The sequence below is a fragment of the Salvia miltiorrhiza genome, chromosome 6 (assembly GCF_028751815.1).
Source record: "Salvia miltiorrhiza cultivar Shanhuang (shh) chromosome 6, IMPLAD_Smil_shh, whole genome shotgun sequence".
Taxonomy (NCBI): Eukaryota; Viridiplantae; Streptophyta; class Magnoliopsida; order Lamiales; family Lamiaceae; genus Salvia; species Salvia miltiorrhiza.
Genome location: NC_080392.1, coordinates 40,068,323 through 40,087,466, shown reverse-complemented (window position 1 = coordinate 40,087,466; position 19,144 = coordinate 40,068,323). Strand labels below are relative to the sequence as shown.

Below are 19,144 nucleotides of genomic sequence, written 5' to 3'. Positions count from 1 at the left end.
TAGTGGGGGGGGGGGGGGAAGGAGTAGTGATAATTGTAATAGATAGGTTGTAAAAGTTGTGGTGTGATAGATATAATCTCTCAATGTTGGTCATTCTGTATCAAAAATACTAACTTTGGTTTTGCTGTATTTTCTAATAAATCTCGTATCTCGATATTCTTGTCTTGCTAATGTCGATAGACTGTAAAATAATCTAAATTAAATCCGTAGATTTAATTCATCTGCTCATCTAATATCTAAATTAAATCCGAAGATTTAATTTTCCTCACAAGTCGGTATAATCCACGACTTAAGTAAAATAATAATAATAATAAAAATAATATTTTTATTGTAACAATTAAATAACATGACTTTGCTAAGTCAGTTATAATCCGAAATAATAATTATTGACTACTCAATAATCCTTATCGCGGTTTCTCACGAGAAATAAAATAATAACTCTGCTTCAAGTACTATATAACTCAAAGTCATAAGTCGAAATTAATCAAAAATCAACACTGAAAGATGCAATAATTAATTATTGCATTACTGATTTTAATAGTCCAAAAAAATAACAAGAAAACTTCATATATGTCACGACCGCACTTGCTAAGGATAGCAAATTCGGGGAAAACGCGACTAGGGGAGGGGAATTAGGAGCGGGATTAGAAAAGGGCATGTTTAGTTTCTTGATGACTCGACTTGTATAAGGAAAACAATTGAAATTAACTAAAATTTAACGAAGGCCAAAAGGGGACCCTACATAATATTATTCAAAGGGGTACTCAACAAGTTTGAGTATATTGTTAAATAATACATATTGTTTGACAAGATAACATAATGTCTTTAGCAAAATCAGTGTTCGCAGCGGAATAACAATTTGAGTATATGTATGAGGACATATACTCTACTCTGAGGTACTCATTCTAGATCGATAAAAGCTCCGCTTGCACACTACATCCCCGATCACAGCTCAACCTGCACATTTATAAATACATACAGGGCTAAGTACAAGAGTACTTAGTGGACACTTGCCGAAATTTACATACATGCATAATATTTTATTGTCAAGCCTTTCAACAGTAGTAAGATACGAGGGTTTTCCTTTAAAGACTCGTATTTACCAAAAATAATATCATTTCTTTCATCAATAACCCGCGCAGGCATTTTATATCATTAATCACCATATCAGTAACTCATGCCGAGAGGGAGGCCTCCCTCTACGGACACTATGATCGGTCAACCCGCTAGATGACTCACGATCACAAGGTGTACACTAATTCCGAAGGGATTTGCGGTCCCATCCAGAATCCGAATTCGATTAACATCAGATAGGCAATTAATAATAAAACATAAAGCATTTAGGCATTGACAATATCATTTAAATTCATAAGCATAAAGTCTTAGCAATTCTAATATATATGGTTTTAGTTTATACGTAGAAAGCCCACCTGGTAGTAGAGACTCACGACTAAGCCTTAAACTCTTGTGCTTGACCTTTAATACGAGAAAATAAACAAGATTTTAATTTGAGGGAATTTCTCAAATAAATGCGAATGCATAAAATAACTATGCATGACTCTTATTCCGTTAATTATTATTCTGAGATAATAAACCGAGAAATTTCTAATAATAATCCAACTATAGGATTAAAGCTCGTTTTATGAAATCGGATAGTTAATCTTAATAATCTACTCATCTTGAATTAGTCTAACTTACTTATTTAAAAAAAATAATCACTAATTAAATATAATTAGGATTAATAATGGGGCCTAAATTAATAAGTCTCATTGGGCTTAACTAAATAAATTTCATTGGACTTAATCAATTAAATTGTAAGAGCCCAAATAATAATTAATGTGGACTGGAAAGAATTAATCTTAGTCCAATAGACAATTTAATCGGCTCAAATGACGAATTAATAGCTGGGCTGAACTAAACAAATCTGAAACAGGCCTAATAGAATTAAATAAATTTCAGCCCAAGAACATTAAATAAATTCGGCCCAGATAGAAATAAAAAGATGGCCCAATGAATTAATCTCCGGCCCAAAAAATAAAATGAACTAGACCCAATAAGAGAGCCCAAAATCGGCCCAAACCCCGCTCAAACCCGGCCCAAACTCGGCTGAAACCCGGCCCAATTGAGAAAGGCCCACTCCTCTCTTCCACTATATCTCTCACGCCTCTCTATCTCTCTCTCTCTCTCTCTACCGACATTCACTCTTCTCTCTCTTACAATATCGGTTCTCTCTCTCTCTCTATCCTCACACTACCGCTGCCGCCCGAGATCGGCGATGGTCCGGCATACCGCCGTCGTCCTGCTCCTCCCTTCCCTCCAACTCTCTCTTCTCCTTCTGCACACACCCATCTCATCCCTCTCACACTCTCGTTCTTGATTCCGGCGTCGCGCCGCCGCTCTGCATCGCCGGCAGTTGCCACTGAAGCCGCCGTTGGAGCTGCTGCTGCTTCGCCGGGAGTCGAGCTGTCGCCGCCTGTGATCGACGGCCAGCAGCTCGCTGGAGGAGCGCTGCCGTTGGCAGCAAGAATCCGACATCTGCCTCTCCCGGTGCCGCCGTCGCCGTCGCCATGGACTGTCACAGCCCGCTACCTTTAATGATGATTTAGCCGGGATTATGACTTGGGATGAAAATTAATGAGTGGGAACGGATATGGACAATTACTTAACATTAAAGTATATGAAAATGTCACTTATAGATAAAAAGCTAGGATCATATATGATCATTTGGATACTTATATAACATACACATAAAAGAGAACTGATTAAGGTGGGTTACCCAATAACACGTGTAACAACTTCATAACATAGAGTTATCCTAATCAAAGTGTTTTGCAGCGGAAAACGTGTGAGATATACATATGAAGATGTATACTCAAGGTTACATTTCTTGAAATGTCAAAGGAACACCCGCTCAACATCATTCCATTCCATCAGCTGCTCAACCTGCACATTTAGAAATACATGCAGGGCTGAGTATAAAAATACTCAGTGGGCATAGCCGAAAATACATTCATGCATACATATATAAATTGAACTGCCATAACAGTAACACACAGGGGTTTTCTTAAATGATCTGCGCTTACTAAAATATTTCTTTCATTTTCATAAAGTCGATCGGCCGATCATTTTCCTTCATATGATCCATATCTGTTCCTTTCTGTCACGCGCCGGGAAGGAGGCCTCCTTACCACGGACGCCAAGACCGGTCGCAAGCGACTCGCGGTCTCCATGAGTGTACACGTTAACCCTAGCTAGCGACCTTTGTCTAGCATAGGATCCCAATTAGATTTCCTTTAAAGTTGGCGAACCAACACAGATAGGATACATATAAAAACATAAACATTTTTGGCAGTCAATCATTTCATAAGCATTTCATTTCATTTCATAAACATTTCATTTTCATTTCATAAGAGTCATTTATCATTTGGGCATAATAATAAACTGAAATTAACAGTTAAAATCATCTCATGCATATATTCGTATAAGAGGCCTACGACACGCAGGGGATCTCTATATACGTATAGTAAAAGTAATGCCCACCTGTATAGGCAAAGCCTGTCGTTTAACCTTATCTCTGAATCGGAATAGCAGTGTTAATCCTTCTGATGCTCGAAGCCTACAAGAAATCTATTCTCAATAGGTCTCCTTGTATCTAATCTTAAGTCATGGTGTAGTGCTTAACATTCTATGATTCACTTAGCCGGGTTTTCAAAATTTAATAAATAAATACTTGAAAATATTTCTCTTGAGTTAAGAACACCAACAATATTCTTACTCATCTTTCTTTAATAATTGGAATTATAATTAAAACCAATTAAATCTTTTATTGCAAGTAAAAATGCAATTTCATGTCATGCTTAGCATATAATAAGTAATTTACTTAAAAATATACACATAATAATAATTTAATATTATAATGAAAATTAAAATAATTAATCAAACTTAATAAGTCTAATTAATTATAATAGTGTCGCTCTTTAAAACAAATCTGCACAATCCAATTAAATCATAAATACGTTTTATTTCATGATGCAAATGCAATGTCATGTCATGTTTAACATATGATAAGTAATTACTTAAAATATGCACATAATAATAATAATAATATTATGCTAATTATCCTTTAAAAATAATAATTAATTAAACTAATTAATAGTTCAATTAATTAATATAAGTGTAGTCCATTTAATTAATAGAAGGCAGCCCAAAATTTTAAAGGAATGAAGGCCCAACTATTAAGTAAAAATTGAGTCCATGTTAAATAAATAAAATCAGCCCAAAGTTTTAAATAAATAAGGGCCCAGCTAAGATTTGGAAATGGCCCAAGCTTTTAAAAATCGCAGCCTAATCTAATTAAAATCCGGCCCAACACTCAAACCCACAATCTTACTCAGCCCAAGTGAAAATTAAAGTATAGGCCCATCTGCAAAACCCAACTCTTAAGCCCAAACCTAACCCATCATTTAACACCCTCACACACACAATCACACGCATATACTCACACACACAAAGCTGCGCGCAGCAGCACGCCTTCCCTCCCTTTTCTTCCTTCTCCGGCGGCGGTAGAGTCGCCGGCCGCCGGCCGCTCGATCCTTAAACCCCTCTACCTCGTCCTCTCTCTCGTTCCTCGCTTACCGAACGAGCACGCACACACTCCCACAAACTGAGAACGCCGCTGCATCTCTCCGAAGTCCGGCGGCCACAGTGGCTAGCGGAGCTAACCACCGCCGCGTGCCCGGCCCCTGCCTCTCTTCCTCTCACTCTGTGTCGGACGGACGACAGCAACCAGCCATCGCCGAGCGCCTCTAATCCCCACCTTCAGTCTCCACCTCCCTACCCTCTGACTTCCGGCGACTGCACGGCTGGAAGACCGCCGCCGCCGATCCCTAGCCCTCAAGCTCTCTCCCCGACTCGACACGGCAGTTCGAAAACAAAGAATAAAAACAGAGCTTCAATTTCTACTTCTTTTCTATTTAGAAAACATGCTTCATGTATGTATGTATATGCACAGACGATAAATAACATCATTGAGTTTGGGTCTTGTTGTCATATGCAAATTTATATATAATGGAATCAGTGTATGTGTTATGGGTTCTAACTTGAGTTTCTGTTTCAAAAGAAGTGCTCGAGTCATAGAAATAACCTTGTAGGTGTGGAATGGAGTCTGTTTCTATTTGTTGTGTATCTGCAAAGAATTCATGAAAAATGTATGTAGTCTGATATGGTTTGGGATTGTGTAAAGAATAAATGAAAGATGTATAAAGAAAAGGTAGAACCTTTGTGAATGAATGATACTGGTTTTGATTGCTTCTATTGATGAAATCGGTGTTGCTGTTTTCTTGAGAACTCAAAGATTGTATGGATGGATGGGTTCATGTTCTGATGTTTGATTATATGGCTGGCAGTTGGGTTTTACAGTGGTGATGTTAGGTGTAGTGGAATTTGAAAGTGGAAGCAAAAGAAAGTGGACAGCCTAAAGCAAAAGAAATTTGATAAAGATATGGGAGATTTGATTGTCTGCATAAAGACATGTATGAAAAAAAAAATCATGATATAGGGTGGCTAAAGACATGTATGAAAAAAAATAATCATGATATAGGGTGGCTATTAGGAACATAGGGTATGGTGTGAGATGCGGTGTTGATTGAACTAATAAAATCCCTCAGGATAAAATATCGGGACTGTAATAAATACTTCAGGGTTCGCTAAATAAATATCGATCTCGTGAAAATACTTGAATGCTAAATTAAATAAATATGCAATGCATATAAATTTAATAACTAAATTTACAAATGTTTTTGTAAATCATTTTTGTTGGAATTAAAAATAAATTCTTTTTCTCATTTTGGCGTGAATCATCTTAAATCTAAGTTCAAAATTATTCTAAACTTAGCTCGAGGAAACGGGGTATTACATCCCTCCCTCCTTAAAAAAATTTCGTCCTCGAAATTACATACCTTGATAATCTAGTTGAGGATACTAGTCTTTCATTTCATCCTTCTCTTTTGTGGCCTTTTCCATCCTGTGATGGTTCCACTACATGACGAGAACAATATCATTGCCTCGTAAAACTTGAATCTTGCGATCAAGTATCTGGACTGATTTCTCTTCACAACTTAGGTCCTGGCTAGGACTACTTTATCTTGCTTAATCACATGCTTTCTTAATTGCGAGATGCTATACGTATTGTATACATCCACAATGCTTGGTGGCAGAGCCAACTTATAGGCTACAAAGGCCTAACTTATCTAGGATCTCAAAAGGTCCTATATAACGGGGTCGTAACTTGCCCCTATTTCCGAAACGTATAACTCCCTTTGAGGGAGAGACTTTGAGGAAAAATCGATCCCCAACATTAAATTCTAATTCCGATCGGCGTTTATCGGCGTAAGACTTTTGTCTATCTTGAGTTTTTTTTTTGATTCTTTGCTTGATGTGGTCGACTTTCTCAATCATCTGTTGGACCAGTTCAGGACCTAACAACATTCTTTCACCCACTTCATCTTAGTAAAGTGGTGAACTACCTTAATTGTTTCCTTCGTCCTAAGTCGCCTTCTTAGATTTGACTATGGAATTCTAACATCAAACTTTTCTCATCATCTTGGTAACTTTCACTTAAAGATTAATGGCACTCCTTCTGCCATGTAAACTCATTTTCTCATTTTCAAATGATTATTTAATGTGGTTTTCTAAGTTTCCATTGTGGTGGCGTTCCAACTTTATTCTTGCTGTAGCTTCTGGCACTTTAGTCAAAGCATTCACTCTCTTAGCTTGAGCCTACTAGCCTTGGGGTTGGGTTATACCTTAAGTTTAGTTCTAGTGCTTTCCTTCCATTTCCTTTTTCTTTACCTCCATCTTGAGGTGGTGTACATATCTTGTTTGTGCGTGAACTTTTTCCTTCTCCAATTGTTGTAATGACTCGGTGGTGAGAATCTCGTTCATTGCTTGTTCCTTCATAATATCTCCCTAGTTTACTAGGGAAATTGAAAATCTCATGCCGCGATTGATTTACGAACTCCTTTACGCATTTCTCATTATTCATTTATAAATGACTTAAATAAGCATTTTAAACTCCATTAAAAAGGAATTGATTTAAAACATTTTAATCCTTTTAAAATCCATACTCATAAAGCCTTAACTCATGCTCTATCTCATGTTCTATCTCTTTACTCAACTCTATATTAACTCTCCACTCATCTCAAATCCTTAAGTTCAAGGATAGGTTTCAAGAAAATCATGGTACTAAGTCTCGATTTATCTCTCATATAAGGCTCGTCTAATCTCATTCAACACATAGACAACACAATCACATAAGGCACATAAGAAAACACAATCAAACATTATCAAAACATGCTCTGTTTTTACACTGACTCAACTTCAAAATCTAACCTGTTCTTACTCCGACACCTCTTGGACTCGAGACTCATACCAAAAGAAAGGTCTTCGAGTCTATTTTCATATAAAAAAAAGTAGAGTCAAAAACTCCAAGTATTGTAGGAGACATGACTGTTTTACTACAGTCTACCATATTCGGCAGTTTTGAGCAATCGAAAACTTGGATTTTTGAACAAAATAGTAAATATTGTCAAACTGGGCTCAAATTTTGTGGATATCTAGCTAACACAATAAGGTTAATACCATAAAATTTTGGAAAGCTAGATCACACAGAAAGCTACTGAAATGAATGACTCTTTTCCCTGCTCTCTGAAACTCTCGGTAGTAATGTGCAGTTTCGGTATTGTCTTTTATAAAAATAGTAAACAAAGTCCAAATGACTTGAAATTTCACCGATGTTCTCAAGACTCATGTAGAGACTTGGTATAAAATTTTCAAAGCTTTTTGACATTGAAAAACTGTCGATCACAGTAGGTCAGTGGGCCAACGAAATTCACCAAAATCACATCTCAAACTCTTAAAATACTCAACTCAACATTCCTTCAAGGAAACTCATCAAAGCTCATGTTAAACACATATAACACTCACAAACATTCAAGCACATTATAATGCTCATCATACTCAAATCTTGACTCTCTACTTACATCATAACTTCAAATCTCTAGTAAAACGTTTCAATGAACGCATCATTAAAATTCTCTTTTCATTTTCATGCACAAAATTACTCAATTATTCAAACATGATCTCATTCATCATATAACTCACTATACACATATAGATACACATGTATGTCATCTTCTTCCTCAAACTAACACTTTTCATTTCATTCAAAATTCTCAATTTAATCATGCCATAGTCCTTTATAAAGTCTAATTAGCATATAGACATCATTAATCCAAACATTGATCTCATAATTCAAAATACACAAATCCTAGTAATCTAAACTCAAGCAATTTCACATATAATCAACAACTAGTATACGCCCACTCGTGCGATGCACGACCAATATCGAAATTGAAAGACATGTTATATATATATATATATATATATATCCACGACATAATTTCAATAAACAAAACATGAATTTGAAAATATATAAATTTTTATTTTAGTATTTACAATTTTCAAAATAGCAATTAATTGATTTTCATTGATAATGTGTTTAAATATATAAATTCACTTAAATAACACATAGGCAAAAAGTCCTAATTTTTATTAAACTAAACTCTTTGAAATTTTATAAACACACATGGATCTTTAATCTAATCATGGATCTATCAATCTTAACCCATTTATCTCACATATAACCCATCAATTTACAAATTAGAGCATAGATACACATATCCCTAATTTTATTAAACTAACTCATATCAAAATCATCAATTAACATCATATACTCAATTTACTCTATCAATCATCATCATATACATCTCATGGACTCATCTACATCATCAATTCATCATTTTAATCATCGACTCACAATTTCCCAATTTTTTTGTAAACTAAACTCAATCGACTTTCACATCTCAAAGCATATACTTTCACAACACACATCAATCATCAACAAACACCACATAGATCTCATTTTTTTTTTTTACCCCAAAATCAAGGAAAGAGAAAGAAATTTTTTGAAGGGTAAAGACCCATTTTTTTTTTTTTGAAATTTTTAAGAACAAGGGAGGGGTGATTTTCTTTCTTCAATCTTTCGAGAATACTCACATACAACATCATTCAAGCAAGATTTATGGAATACATGATCACTTACCCAAATTCTTACCAAGACTCACACTTTCTCACTCTAGCTTTGAAGCCCTTCTTCAATGATTCTTTTGAATATAAGTAGCTAGGATGTTTTTATGGAAGATTTTAGAGTGGATTGAGGTGTTTTGTAAAATTTTTGGAAGCTCCGAAGGTCTCTTCAATGGAGGAAAATGGAGGAAAGTGAGAGAAAGAGGGAGAGAGGTGTTGGTCGAAAATGATGAATGAGGAGTGAGAGAGGATTTTGCAAGATTGTAAATGATCTTGTGATCTTTAAAGAGGATTTTGTAATCTTAAGGAAATATTGGCAATTAATGCATTGATCTCTCTCTCTCTAATCTCTACACTCTCTCTCTAATCTCTACACTCACTCAATAATCTCTACACTTAGCAAATTGTGGTATTTAGTCACATGGTAGGGAAATTAAAGTAATAGTGTGAGAAGGGTGATTAAAAATAAATCACAATAATTATGGAAATATTTTCATAAACCGGCATCATTCGATTTCTCAGCAAAAATAAACCGCACTTGCTTTGGAAACTTAAACAAAATTCCAAGTGCTAAGGTCTCAAATATAAATCATAATAACTTGGTCATAATGACACACGTAACGAAAATCACATATATAGCGATTAAATCACTTCGGATAAATCAAACCAGTTTTTTTTATTATTAATGGATGCCGAACCCTAATTATTAATAATTAAGCCCTTAATCAGGGATTAAAAGTCGGGGTATGACATACTATCCTCTTTAAAAGAAATTTCGTCCGAAATTTGTACCACATGAAAATAATTCTGGGTACTTCTCCTTCATGCTAAACTCGAGTTCCCACGTCGCCTCTTCTTGATGATGGTGCTTCCAAAGAACTATTACTAAGGGTATCGACTTATTCCTTAGTACTTTAACTTTCCGATCTAAAATAGATTTGGGTCTCTCCTCATATCAATTGGATTCCCAATTCCAATTTATATACACGAGATTTACTTGAGAATAAGTTCCCTCGTTCTTTTGCGGCGGTTCATTACTCCTACCTCATTCCTAGGGCTCATCTACGGGGTATCCTATTTTTCAAAGACCAAAATGGTCATCAACCCATTTCTTATTACCTATCACATGCATAACACTTTCCTATGAATCTATCTTAAAACTATCATAGACCAATTAACTTAAGTCCTCGTACTCGAACACTATATTACGGTCTTAGCTTGAACTCTGAATTTCTATCATAATGAGTGGTCGATATCATTTATAGGACAAAGACTAATCTTAACTAATTACAATGAGACACAATTATACGAAGCCATAGTTTGGGTAGTATACTACGTCAGTAGACTAACACTTCTTAGTCTTATCAATCAAGGGAATCTATTATGACAACTCACGAGTTGCAAGACTCAAACTCAACACAACATCAAAGCAAAGTGTTGTAGAAATTGTTCAAGAGAATCAAAAGAATGACCAGAGGGTATGAAATGATTAACTACAAGGTCGAACAAAATGACCTCGAGTAAGAGCCCATCTGGCTTTTCAACCGAAAGTTGAAACACATGGGTTTTCAACCCAAAAGACGTCTACTGAGATTTGGATCATGTGGACTGGCCAGGTCCAACATCATCACCTCCCAGTCACACGGGAAACATCGTCCCGAACTTGGAGAGCCATGAACATATTATACATAACAAAACATAAGCTCATTATGACAACTAAACTTATCTTAAGGTTCTCTATCCTATTGATCTCAAACCCCAAACCTCTCTTAAGACATATACACACAAACATACGTACACAGGCAAAACACACTATTCTTAAAATCTATCCTGTAGCAAAAGTCGATTTGATATTCCGTCGCACTTGAACATTTGAACGTAGAGACTATGGTTCAACCTTTGATGCAACGTTTACCTTGAATTTGTCGCGTATCGTCATTCTGTGTTTTTCCTTTACCTCGTACATATCTTTTCATTCATCTTTGTAGTTCAAAAGAACCATCATTTTCTTAAGGGAGCTGAGACATTCTAAGTTCTCTTTCATTCTTCTACATCATCACCTTAAGAATCTAGATTGTAGAGATATCCTACTAATCTAGTAATCTATGTTCTTTTAAAATTGTGATCATGCAACTTATAGCAATCTATGTTCTCCGGGAAAACATATGTCAATTTTTCTATCATTCGTCTGATCATAACATCATAGATTGCGAAAATATGCCATGAAAGGCAAAACATTCAACATTTCATCATAACATGCTCTTCACATAAACATATTCATGAAGCATTTTAGAACATTAACATCTTTAAAACGTTGAAACTACAGTTACCTTCTTTCCTTGATTGAGCACGATGTAATGGAGTGTTGAGCGGTGCCATATGAACCCATGTAAGTCTAAAGAATCAAACTAGACTCGACTCTTTAGAATAAGGTTTCTAGGGTCAGAGCGAACGAACCGCTCTGATACCACTCTGTCACAGCCCGCTACCTTTAATGATGATTTAGCCGGGATTATGACTTGGGATGAAAATTAATGAGTGGGAACGGATATGGACAATTACTTAACATTAAAGTATATGAAAATGTCACTTATAGATAAAAAGCTAGGATCATATATGATCATTTGGATACTTATAAAACATACACATAAAAGAGAACTGATTAAGGTGGGTTACCCAATAACACGTGTAACAACTTCATAACATAGAGTTATCCTAATCAAAGTGTTTTGCAGCGGAAAACGTGTGAGATATACATATGAAGATGTATACTCAAGGTTACATTTCTTGAAATGTCAAAGGAACACCCGCTCAACATCATTCCATTCCATCAGCTGCTCAACCTGCACATTTAGAAATACATGCAGGGCTGAGTATAAAAATACTCAGTGGGCATAGCCGAAAATACATTCATGCATACATATATAAATTGAACTGCCATAACAGTAACACACAGGGGTTTTCTTAAATGATCTGCGCTTACTAAAATATTTCTTTCATTTTCATAAAGTCGATCGGCCGATCATTTTCCTTCATATGATCCATATCTGTTCCTTTCTGTCACGCGCCGGGAAGGAGGCCTCCTTACCACGGACGCCAAGACCGGTCGCAAGCGACTCGCGGTCTCCATGAGTGTACACGTTAACCCTAGCTAGCGACCTTTGTCTAGCATAGGATCCCAATTAGATTTCCTTTAAAGTTGGCGAACCAACACAGATAGGATACATATAAAAACATAAACATTTTTGGCAGTCAATCATTTCATAAGCATTTCATTTCATTTCATAAACATTTCATTTTCATTTCATAAGAGTCATTTATCATTTGGGCATAATAATAAACTGAAATTAACAGTTAAAATCATCTCATGCATATATTCGTATAAGAGGCCTACGACACGCAGGGGATCTCTATATACGTATAGTAAAAGTAATGCCCACCTGTATAGGCAAAGCCTGTCGTTTAACCTTATCTCTGAATCGGAATAGCAGTGTTAATCCTTCTGATGCTCGAAGCCTACAAGAAATCTATTCTCAATAGGTCTCCTTGTATCTAATCTTAAGTCATGGTGTAGTGCTTAACATTCTATGATTCACTTAGCCGGGTTTTCAAAATTTAATAAATAAATACTTGAAAATATTTCTCTTGAGTTAAGAACACCAACAATATTCTTACTCATCTTTCTTTAATAATTGGAATTATAATTAAAACCAATTAAATCTTTTATTGCAAGTAAAAATGCAATTTCATGTCATGCTTAGCATATAATAAGTAATTTACTTAAAAATATACACATAATAATAATTTAATATTATAATGAAAATTAAAATAATTAATCAAACTTAATAAGTCTAATTAATTATAATAGTGTCGCTCTTTAAAACAAATCTGCACAATCCAATTAAATCATAAATACGTTTTATTTCATGATGCAAATGCAATGTCATGTCATGCTTAACATATGATAAGTAATTACTTAAAATATGCACATAATAATAATAATATTATTATGCTAATTATCCTTTAAAAATAATAATTAATTAAACTAATTAATAGTTCAATTAATTAATATAAGTGTAGTCCATTTAATTAATAGAAGGCAGCCCAAAATTTTAAAGGAATGAAGGCCCAACTATTAATTAAAAATTGAGTCCATGTTAAATAAATAAAATCAGCCCAAAGTTTTAAATAAATAAGGGCCCAGCTAAGATTTGGAAATGGCCCAAGCTTTTAAAAATCGCAGCCTAATCTAATTAAAATCCGGCCCAACACTCAAACCCACAATCTTACTCAGCCCAAGTGAAAATTAAAGTATAGGCCCATCTGCAAAACCCAACTCTTAAGCCCAAACCTAACCCATCATTTAACACCCTCACACACACAATCACACTCATATACTCACACACACAAAGCTGCGCGCAGCAGCACGCCTTCCCCCCCCTTTTCTTCCTTCTCCGGCGGCGGTAGAGTCGCCGGCCGCCGGCCGCTCGATCCTTAAACCCGTCTACCTCGTCCTCTCTCTCGTTCCTCGCTCACCGAACGAGCACGCACACACTCCCACAAACTGAGAACGCCGCTGCATCTCTCCGAAGTCCGGCGGCCACAGTGGCTAGCGGAGCTAACCACCGCCGCGTGCCCGGCCCCTGCCTCTCTTCCTCTCACTCTGTGTCGGACGGACGACAGCAACCAGCCATCGCCGACCGCCTCTAATCCCCACCTTCAGTCTCCACCTCCCTACCCTCTGACTTCCGGCGACTGCACGGCTGGAAGACCGCCACCGCCGATACCTAGCCCTCAAGCTCTCTCCCCGACTCGACACGGCAATTCGAAAACAAAGAATAAAAACAGAGCTTCAATTTCTACTTCTTTTCTATTTAGAAAACATGCTTCATGTATGTATGTATATGTAACACCCCGCCTATTTATATTAAATTTAGAATTATTTTGAACTTAGATTAAGATGATTTATGCCGGAGAAATGAAAATGAGTTTATTCCAACAAAATTATTTTCAAAAGCTTTTATAAAATTTAGTCTTTTGAATTTATGTGCATTGCATAAATTGAATTATATGAATGTGATTAATTCTATATGCTAATATTATTTTTAATACTACACGATTTAATTTAAGTCTAAGTTAGGCTTTAATTATTTAAATGTGTTGGGCTTTGACAAATATTTATTTGGGCCCTAGTCTTAATTAAGCCCAAAAAGAGAAGCCCAACCCACGCTTCCTAGCTGCCAAGTACAGCACCTCCATTTTGACTCCTTCACCCATCTCAACCATGCGCCCACTCTTTTGCACGCTTCCTACCATTTTTGACTCCTTCACCCATGCTTCCTATCAGCCACCCCACTCCATCTCATGTCAACCCAATCAACTTCAAAAGTCAAGATTTAGTCATGCTTGGCAGCCACCAACTCCCCTAATTTCAGCCCTCAAATATCTCTGCATAATTGAAGGAAACCCATCCTTTGCACTTTCACTAGCAACTCAAATATCCTTCAAATTACTCTCTCGTTCCAGCCTATCCATGGAGTTTCAAGTATACAACAAGAGACCACCATTCAAAGAACTCTTCCCCTACACAGACATCACAAGGTGTTTACCTCAATTTACTTTGCCTCTGTTTCAAGCACACACAGCTATCTCGTTTGTACAGAACACCAACCAAGATTTCAATATTTTCATAACAAATTCACAAGCATGACAAATTATTTACATAAATGCATACAATCTGTATACATGTTTATTCATAGTCTGCGCATATATTTATAAATGAAAGCATGATTCATTGAAAGGAAAAGAAAAGAAAAGATCTTTACGAAAGAAGAGTCTTGAAGCTTTAACTTTTCGAACTTGCTGTGTCGAGGCTTGGTCGAGGCTTGACTGTTGTGTATGTGTGTCCTGTTGAGTATGTGCGGTATGTGTGTGAGTCGGTGGAGGGGCGGCGAAGTGGCGGCTTCCGCTGCTGCTCGCCGGAAATAGAGGGAGATGGACTGAGCTGGGGTTGCAGAGGGCTGGACTAGAGGTCAGGGGGCGGTGGTCAGCGGCGGTCCTCGCTGCTATCGGCCGGAGGGAGCAGAGGGTAGGGGGATGGGCGACTGCTTCGATAGGATCAGCGGAGGGAGGCAGAGCTCGGCGGCCATGGCTGCTGTTGCTCGGCCACGGACGGAGGAGAGAGAGGGGATTGGCGACGGCGGCGGTGGCCTGATGCTCCTGCTGCCCGCCGATCCAGAGAGAACAGGGGGGCTGGAGTTGGTCGGTGGCGGCCATGGATGTCCTGTGGTCGCCGGATTCGAGAAGGAGGAGGTGCCGCTGTTGCTCGGCCACTGTCAGAGAGAGCTGGTGGCGGCGGCTCGTCGCTGCTGCGCCTCCGGCGAGTCTCCGCGGCGGCGGACTTCCGACGTGAAGAGAGAGAGAGGGAGGTGATGGGCGTCTGTTTGAGGGAGATAGTAGAGCAGAGGAGAGGGAGAGGGTTGTCGGGGGCGGCGGCGTGGCCGGCGACGCCTACCGCCGGAGGAGAGAAGAGGGCGAAAGGGGGAGGGTGCTGCTGCGCAGCTGCGTGTGTGTGTGCGTGTGTGTGTGTTTTAAAAAGAAGGAAGAAAAGGGTTAGGTGTTGGGCTATGTCATGGGCCAAATTATTTCTCTGCTGGGCCGAGTTTTATTTTAATTTGTTGGGCTGAGATTTGTCTTAAAGTGTTGGGCTGGGTTCTTTTATTTGCCAGGCCTGACTTTTATTAAATATTTGGACTGCACTAGTCTAATTAATTGGACTTCATACTTAAGTTCGATTAATTATTTTAATTTGCATAATAATATCATATTACTATTATGTGCATATTTTAAACAAATTACTTATTATATGTTTAAGCATGTCATGAAATTGCATTAGCATTTTGCAATAAAAATATTTATGATTTAAATTGGTTTTCATTAAATACAATTAGTGAAGAAAATCGAGTAAGGATATTGTTGGTGTCCTTGACTCAAGAAAGTTAGTTTTCAATATTTATTTATTAAATTTTGAAACCCGGCGTGACGAATTATAGAATGTTAAGTATTTTCCCTAAGATATTAAGTTAGCATCACGAGACCTATTAAGAATAGAATTTCTTGTAGGCTTTGTGACCAGGGGGATTATCGCTGCTTTCCCAAGACAGGTTTTTATGTGTATGATCTTCAGGCTTTGCCTATCCAGGTGGTCTTACTTTCCAAATGTATAAAGTATGATTGAGTTATTAAGCTCTAAATGTTTCAATGAAATACAAATTGTTTATTCTATTAAATGCAAACTGTTTATCCAATAAAATATTTTGTGCACTCTGCTCCGTTTAAGGCTCGCAACAATGAATCGATCGAGGTTCTCTCTTGACCTAACACGTTATTTGAGAATTGTGTACACCTATTAGCTGACCTGGTGGGTTGATCTCCATCGGGCACTAATCATGTATGAGGTGTTATAAGGGTGCTCGACGGGATGTGTTCCGGAGCATTGGGTCCCAAATGGGAGCTTGGCTGGGTTACGCCCTCAGTCCAAGTAAAGCAGGAGTAATGGATCCGTCGGTGGCTAAAAGGTCCGGGATCACAGCGAGTAACGGAAAGGGAGTGTGACATGTGCGCACAAATGAAAGAAAATATTTTAACATGCTTAGAAGTTATTTCGTTTTAAAACCTTCTAAGTTATGTAAATTATGATTGGATAAACTGTCTTTATGAAAATATGAAATGTTTATGAAAATGCATGCCCACTGAGTACATTAGTACTTAGCCCAAAAATACTTTCAAATGTTTTCAGGTTGGCTGGCCGGTGCTGACGGGACTGAGCTGAGGCTAGGGTTCAATTTCTATGTAGACTTCCGCTGTAGTAATAACTCTTATACATCTTTTGTTTTCTCAACTTAAGATGACTTCATGTCGAGCTTCAATTTAAAATTTCTAGTTTCGAGTTAATGAATGTCGGTTGTCAGAAGCATGAAACAAAACTTGTGATCCAAAGGGGCATAGCCCGACTTTCTATCTTATTATTCGAGTTTTAACAAGGTTGTTCCTTGTTTATTTCTATGAATTAGTTGCACCTCGATTATTTTTATTCATTCAAGAATTGGGGTGTGACAGAATGGTATCAGAGCATGAGTTTTCTGAAGGGTTGTATACTGAAAGCAAGACTTTATGCTTGTATACATTGATTCCTTAGTTCACTGTGATTCTTCTATCTGAAATATTGTTATTGCATAATCCTATTATAGTCCAATTTATCTCATACTATAGATTATATGGTGTGTTGTAGATCACAGAAGATCATATAATTGGAAAACGTTGAGATATAAATTGAGTTCACAATCGAGGCAACTATGGACGAGTTGCTGGTTTAGATTGTAGCATAAATGGATAAATAGTTTGTCTTGGCTATTTATTTATGCTAGTACCTTCGTGTATTGAACAGGATCACAGTGAGATGAATTCTTATATTCTGACTAATTAAGAATCAAGATCTCGGTGACTTAAATAGTCTTAACCTTAGTTGGATTAATCGGTGTGAATAATATATTGACTATTGCTTTGATTTATCATGGGTGAGAGTTCTCTTGAAGCTCAATATACTCGATACTTTGGGTGATAGCAATTATTATTTGACATGCGATTATATTGCAATAAGGATCCGTGTCCTGCTAATAACAGGATGATAATATCCTCTCGAGGAACTTAATAAGTTTATCGTATTAAACCCTGCAGGTGGAATTAGTTCCAATACGATAATAAGTTTAAGTGGTAGCACTCGAGATGTCGTTTATAATTAAACGACTAATTAATTAATTAATTGATCGTCAGAGGAATTAATTAATTAATGGATATTGGATATCTTAAACACGGGGATTAATTAAGTCTAATACTAGCCCCGACTCACCTAAAGAATAAAGAGGTAATTCAGTATTAATTTTCTAGTGGAATAAATTAATACTTGTGTCTCGATTTTATTCTGGGCTGAATAGGAAAATCGAGCACTGGGAGGCCAAACTTTATTCAAGCTAGTAGATCCCCGCTTGGCCCAATAAAGGCTTAACTCCATATGGGGCGTCCGTCCATCTATTTCTCACTTAAGCCTTTGGGCTTTGTTTTAGTTTAATTAGATGATGGGCTTATTATTTAGGGTTTTAATACCCAGTATAAATAATAGGTACAGCCCTAATTCTAATTTACTTGTGACGTTACGTGAGGTAAAATAGAGAGAAATCTGTGAGAACACAGTAACTGAGGCGGCGCGTTTCCCTAGGAAAAAGAGAGGACTTGAAGATCGTTGCCACCCAACGTCAAGTCTTGCCGTGGGAACAAGTTGGAAGATCAACACTGGAGTCGATCATTGCCAGATTTGCAAGTAAGATTTCATCCTCTTGCTTTAGGCACATGGTTTTTGTATGTATTCGTTTGATATCCGAAATGGGTCACGGGCACGTGAATCATATATCAAAATATGGTTCCTTCATTTTCTTTCATGTTTCTGATAACCATAAGGTTTTGATGTCGAGTCTAGAATAGTATCTCTAGATTTCTAAGAATGTCAGTAGCCCTCAGCTCGCCGTCACACTGCCGCAACTAAGGTACGATAATAATTTCAAAATATATATGTATATTCAAAGTTATGAAAATTTTCAAGAAAATGCGCGCCTTATTTTTATGATGTTATGTGAATGTATTTCGTGTTTGGGACAACCCGCTGGTCGCCCGGCGTTGGAAAACCGGCGACCGGAGTTCCGGCAGTGCTGTGACAGCAACAACAATCTGCTGTCCTTCGGCGTTTAGGGCTGGAGTCGCTCCGACGACTCCTGCTTGCTCGACCGCCGTGGAGGGGCAGCGGTTCTGCCGAAAATTGTAGCCTGGTTCTGCAACAGCGGGGCGGCGGAGCTTCACTTGACAGGGTGCTGGGCGGCGATTTTAATCGCGCCTCCTTCTCGTGTGCGTGCTGGTGACTGGCGTGAAGGCGGAGGTCGCAAGCAGATCT

At 37.5% G+C, this 19,144-nt stretch overlaps 1 protein-coding gene and 2 long non-coding RNA genes across 3 annotated transcripts; 1 reads left to right on the top strand and 2 right to left on the bottom strand.

Moving 5' to 3' along the window:
* Positions 1-2,742: 2,742 nt before the first annotated feature.
* On the bottom strand, positions 2,743-3,768 carry LOC130989505 (uncharacterized). Its single transcript, XR_009090655.1, has 2 exons — positions 3,541-3,768; positions 2,743-2,943 (listed from the first exon to the last, which is right to left on the bottom strand). It is a non-coding gene; the product is annotated as an uncharacterized LOC130989505 (long non-coding RNA).
* Positions 3,769-11,690: 7,922 nt separating this feature from the next.
* LOC130989504 (uncharacterized) lies at positions 11,691-12,812 on the bottom strand. Its single transcript, XR_009090654.1, has 2 exons — positions 12,585-12,812; positions 11,691-11,987 (listed from the first exon to the last, which is right to left on the bottom strand). It is a non-coding gene; the product is annotated as an uncharacterized LOC130989504 (long non-coding RNA).
* Positions 12,813-14,353: 1,541 nt separating this feature from the next.
* Positions 14,354-17,208, top strand: LOC130989503 (uncharacterized). Its single transcript, XM_057913479.1, has 3 exons — positions 14,354-14,745; positions 16,267-16,345; positions 16,943-17,208. Exons 1-3 carry the CDS (start codon positions 14,429-14,431, stop codon positions 16,973-16,975), a joined length of 429 nt encoding a protein of 142 aa, XP_057769462.1. The 5' UTR covers positions 14,354-14,428; the 3' UTR covers positions 16,976-17,208.
* The last annotated feature ends 1,936 nt before the right edge of the window (positions 17,209-19,144 follow it).

Bases quoted from the DNA above. Each gene is read 5' to 3' on its own strand.
- LOC130989503 (XM_057913479.1), top strand. From the start codon at position 14,429: ATGCGCCCACTCTTTTGCACGCTTCCTACCATTTTTGACTCCTTCACC. The intron at 14,746-16,266 runs GTGTTTACCTCA...AATTTCTTGTAG, and splicing joins CCCTACACAGACATCACAAG to GCTTTGTGACCAGGGGGATT. The intron at 16,346-16,942 runs GTGGTCTTACTT...AAATGTTTTCAG, and splicing joins TTCAGGCTTTGCCTATCCAG to GTTGGCTGGCCGGTGCTGAC.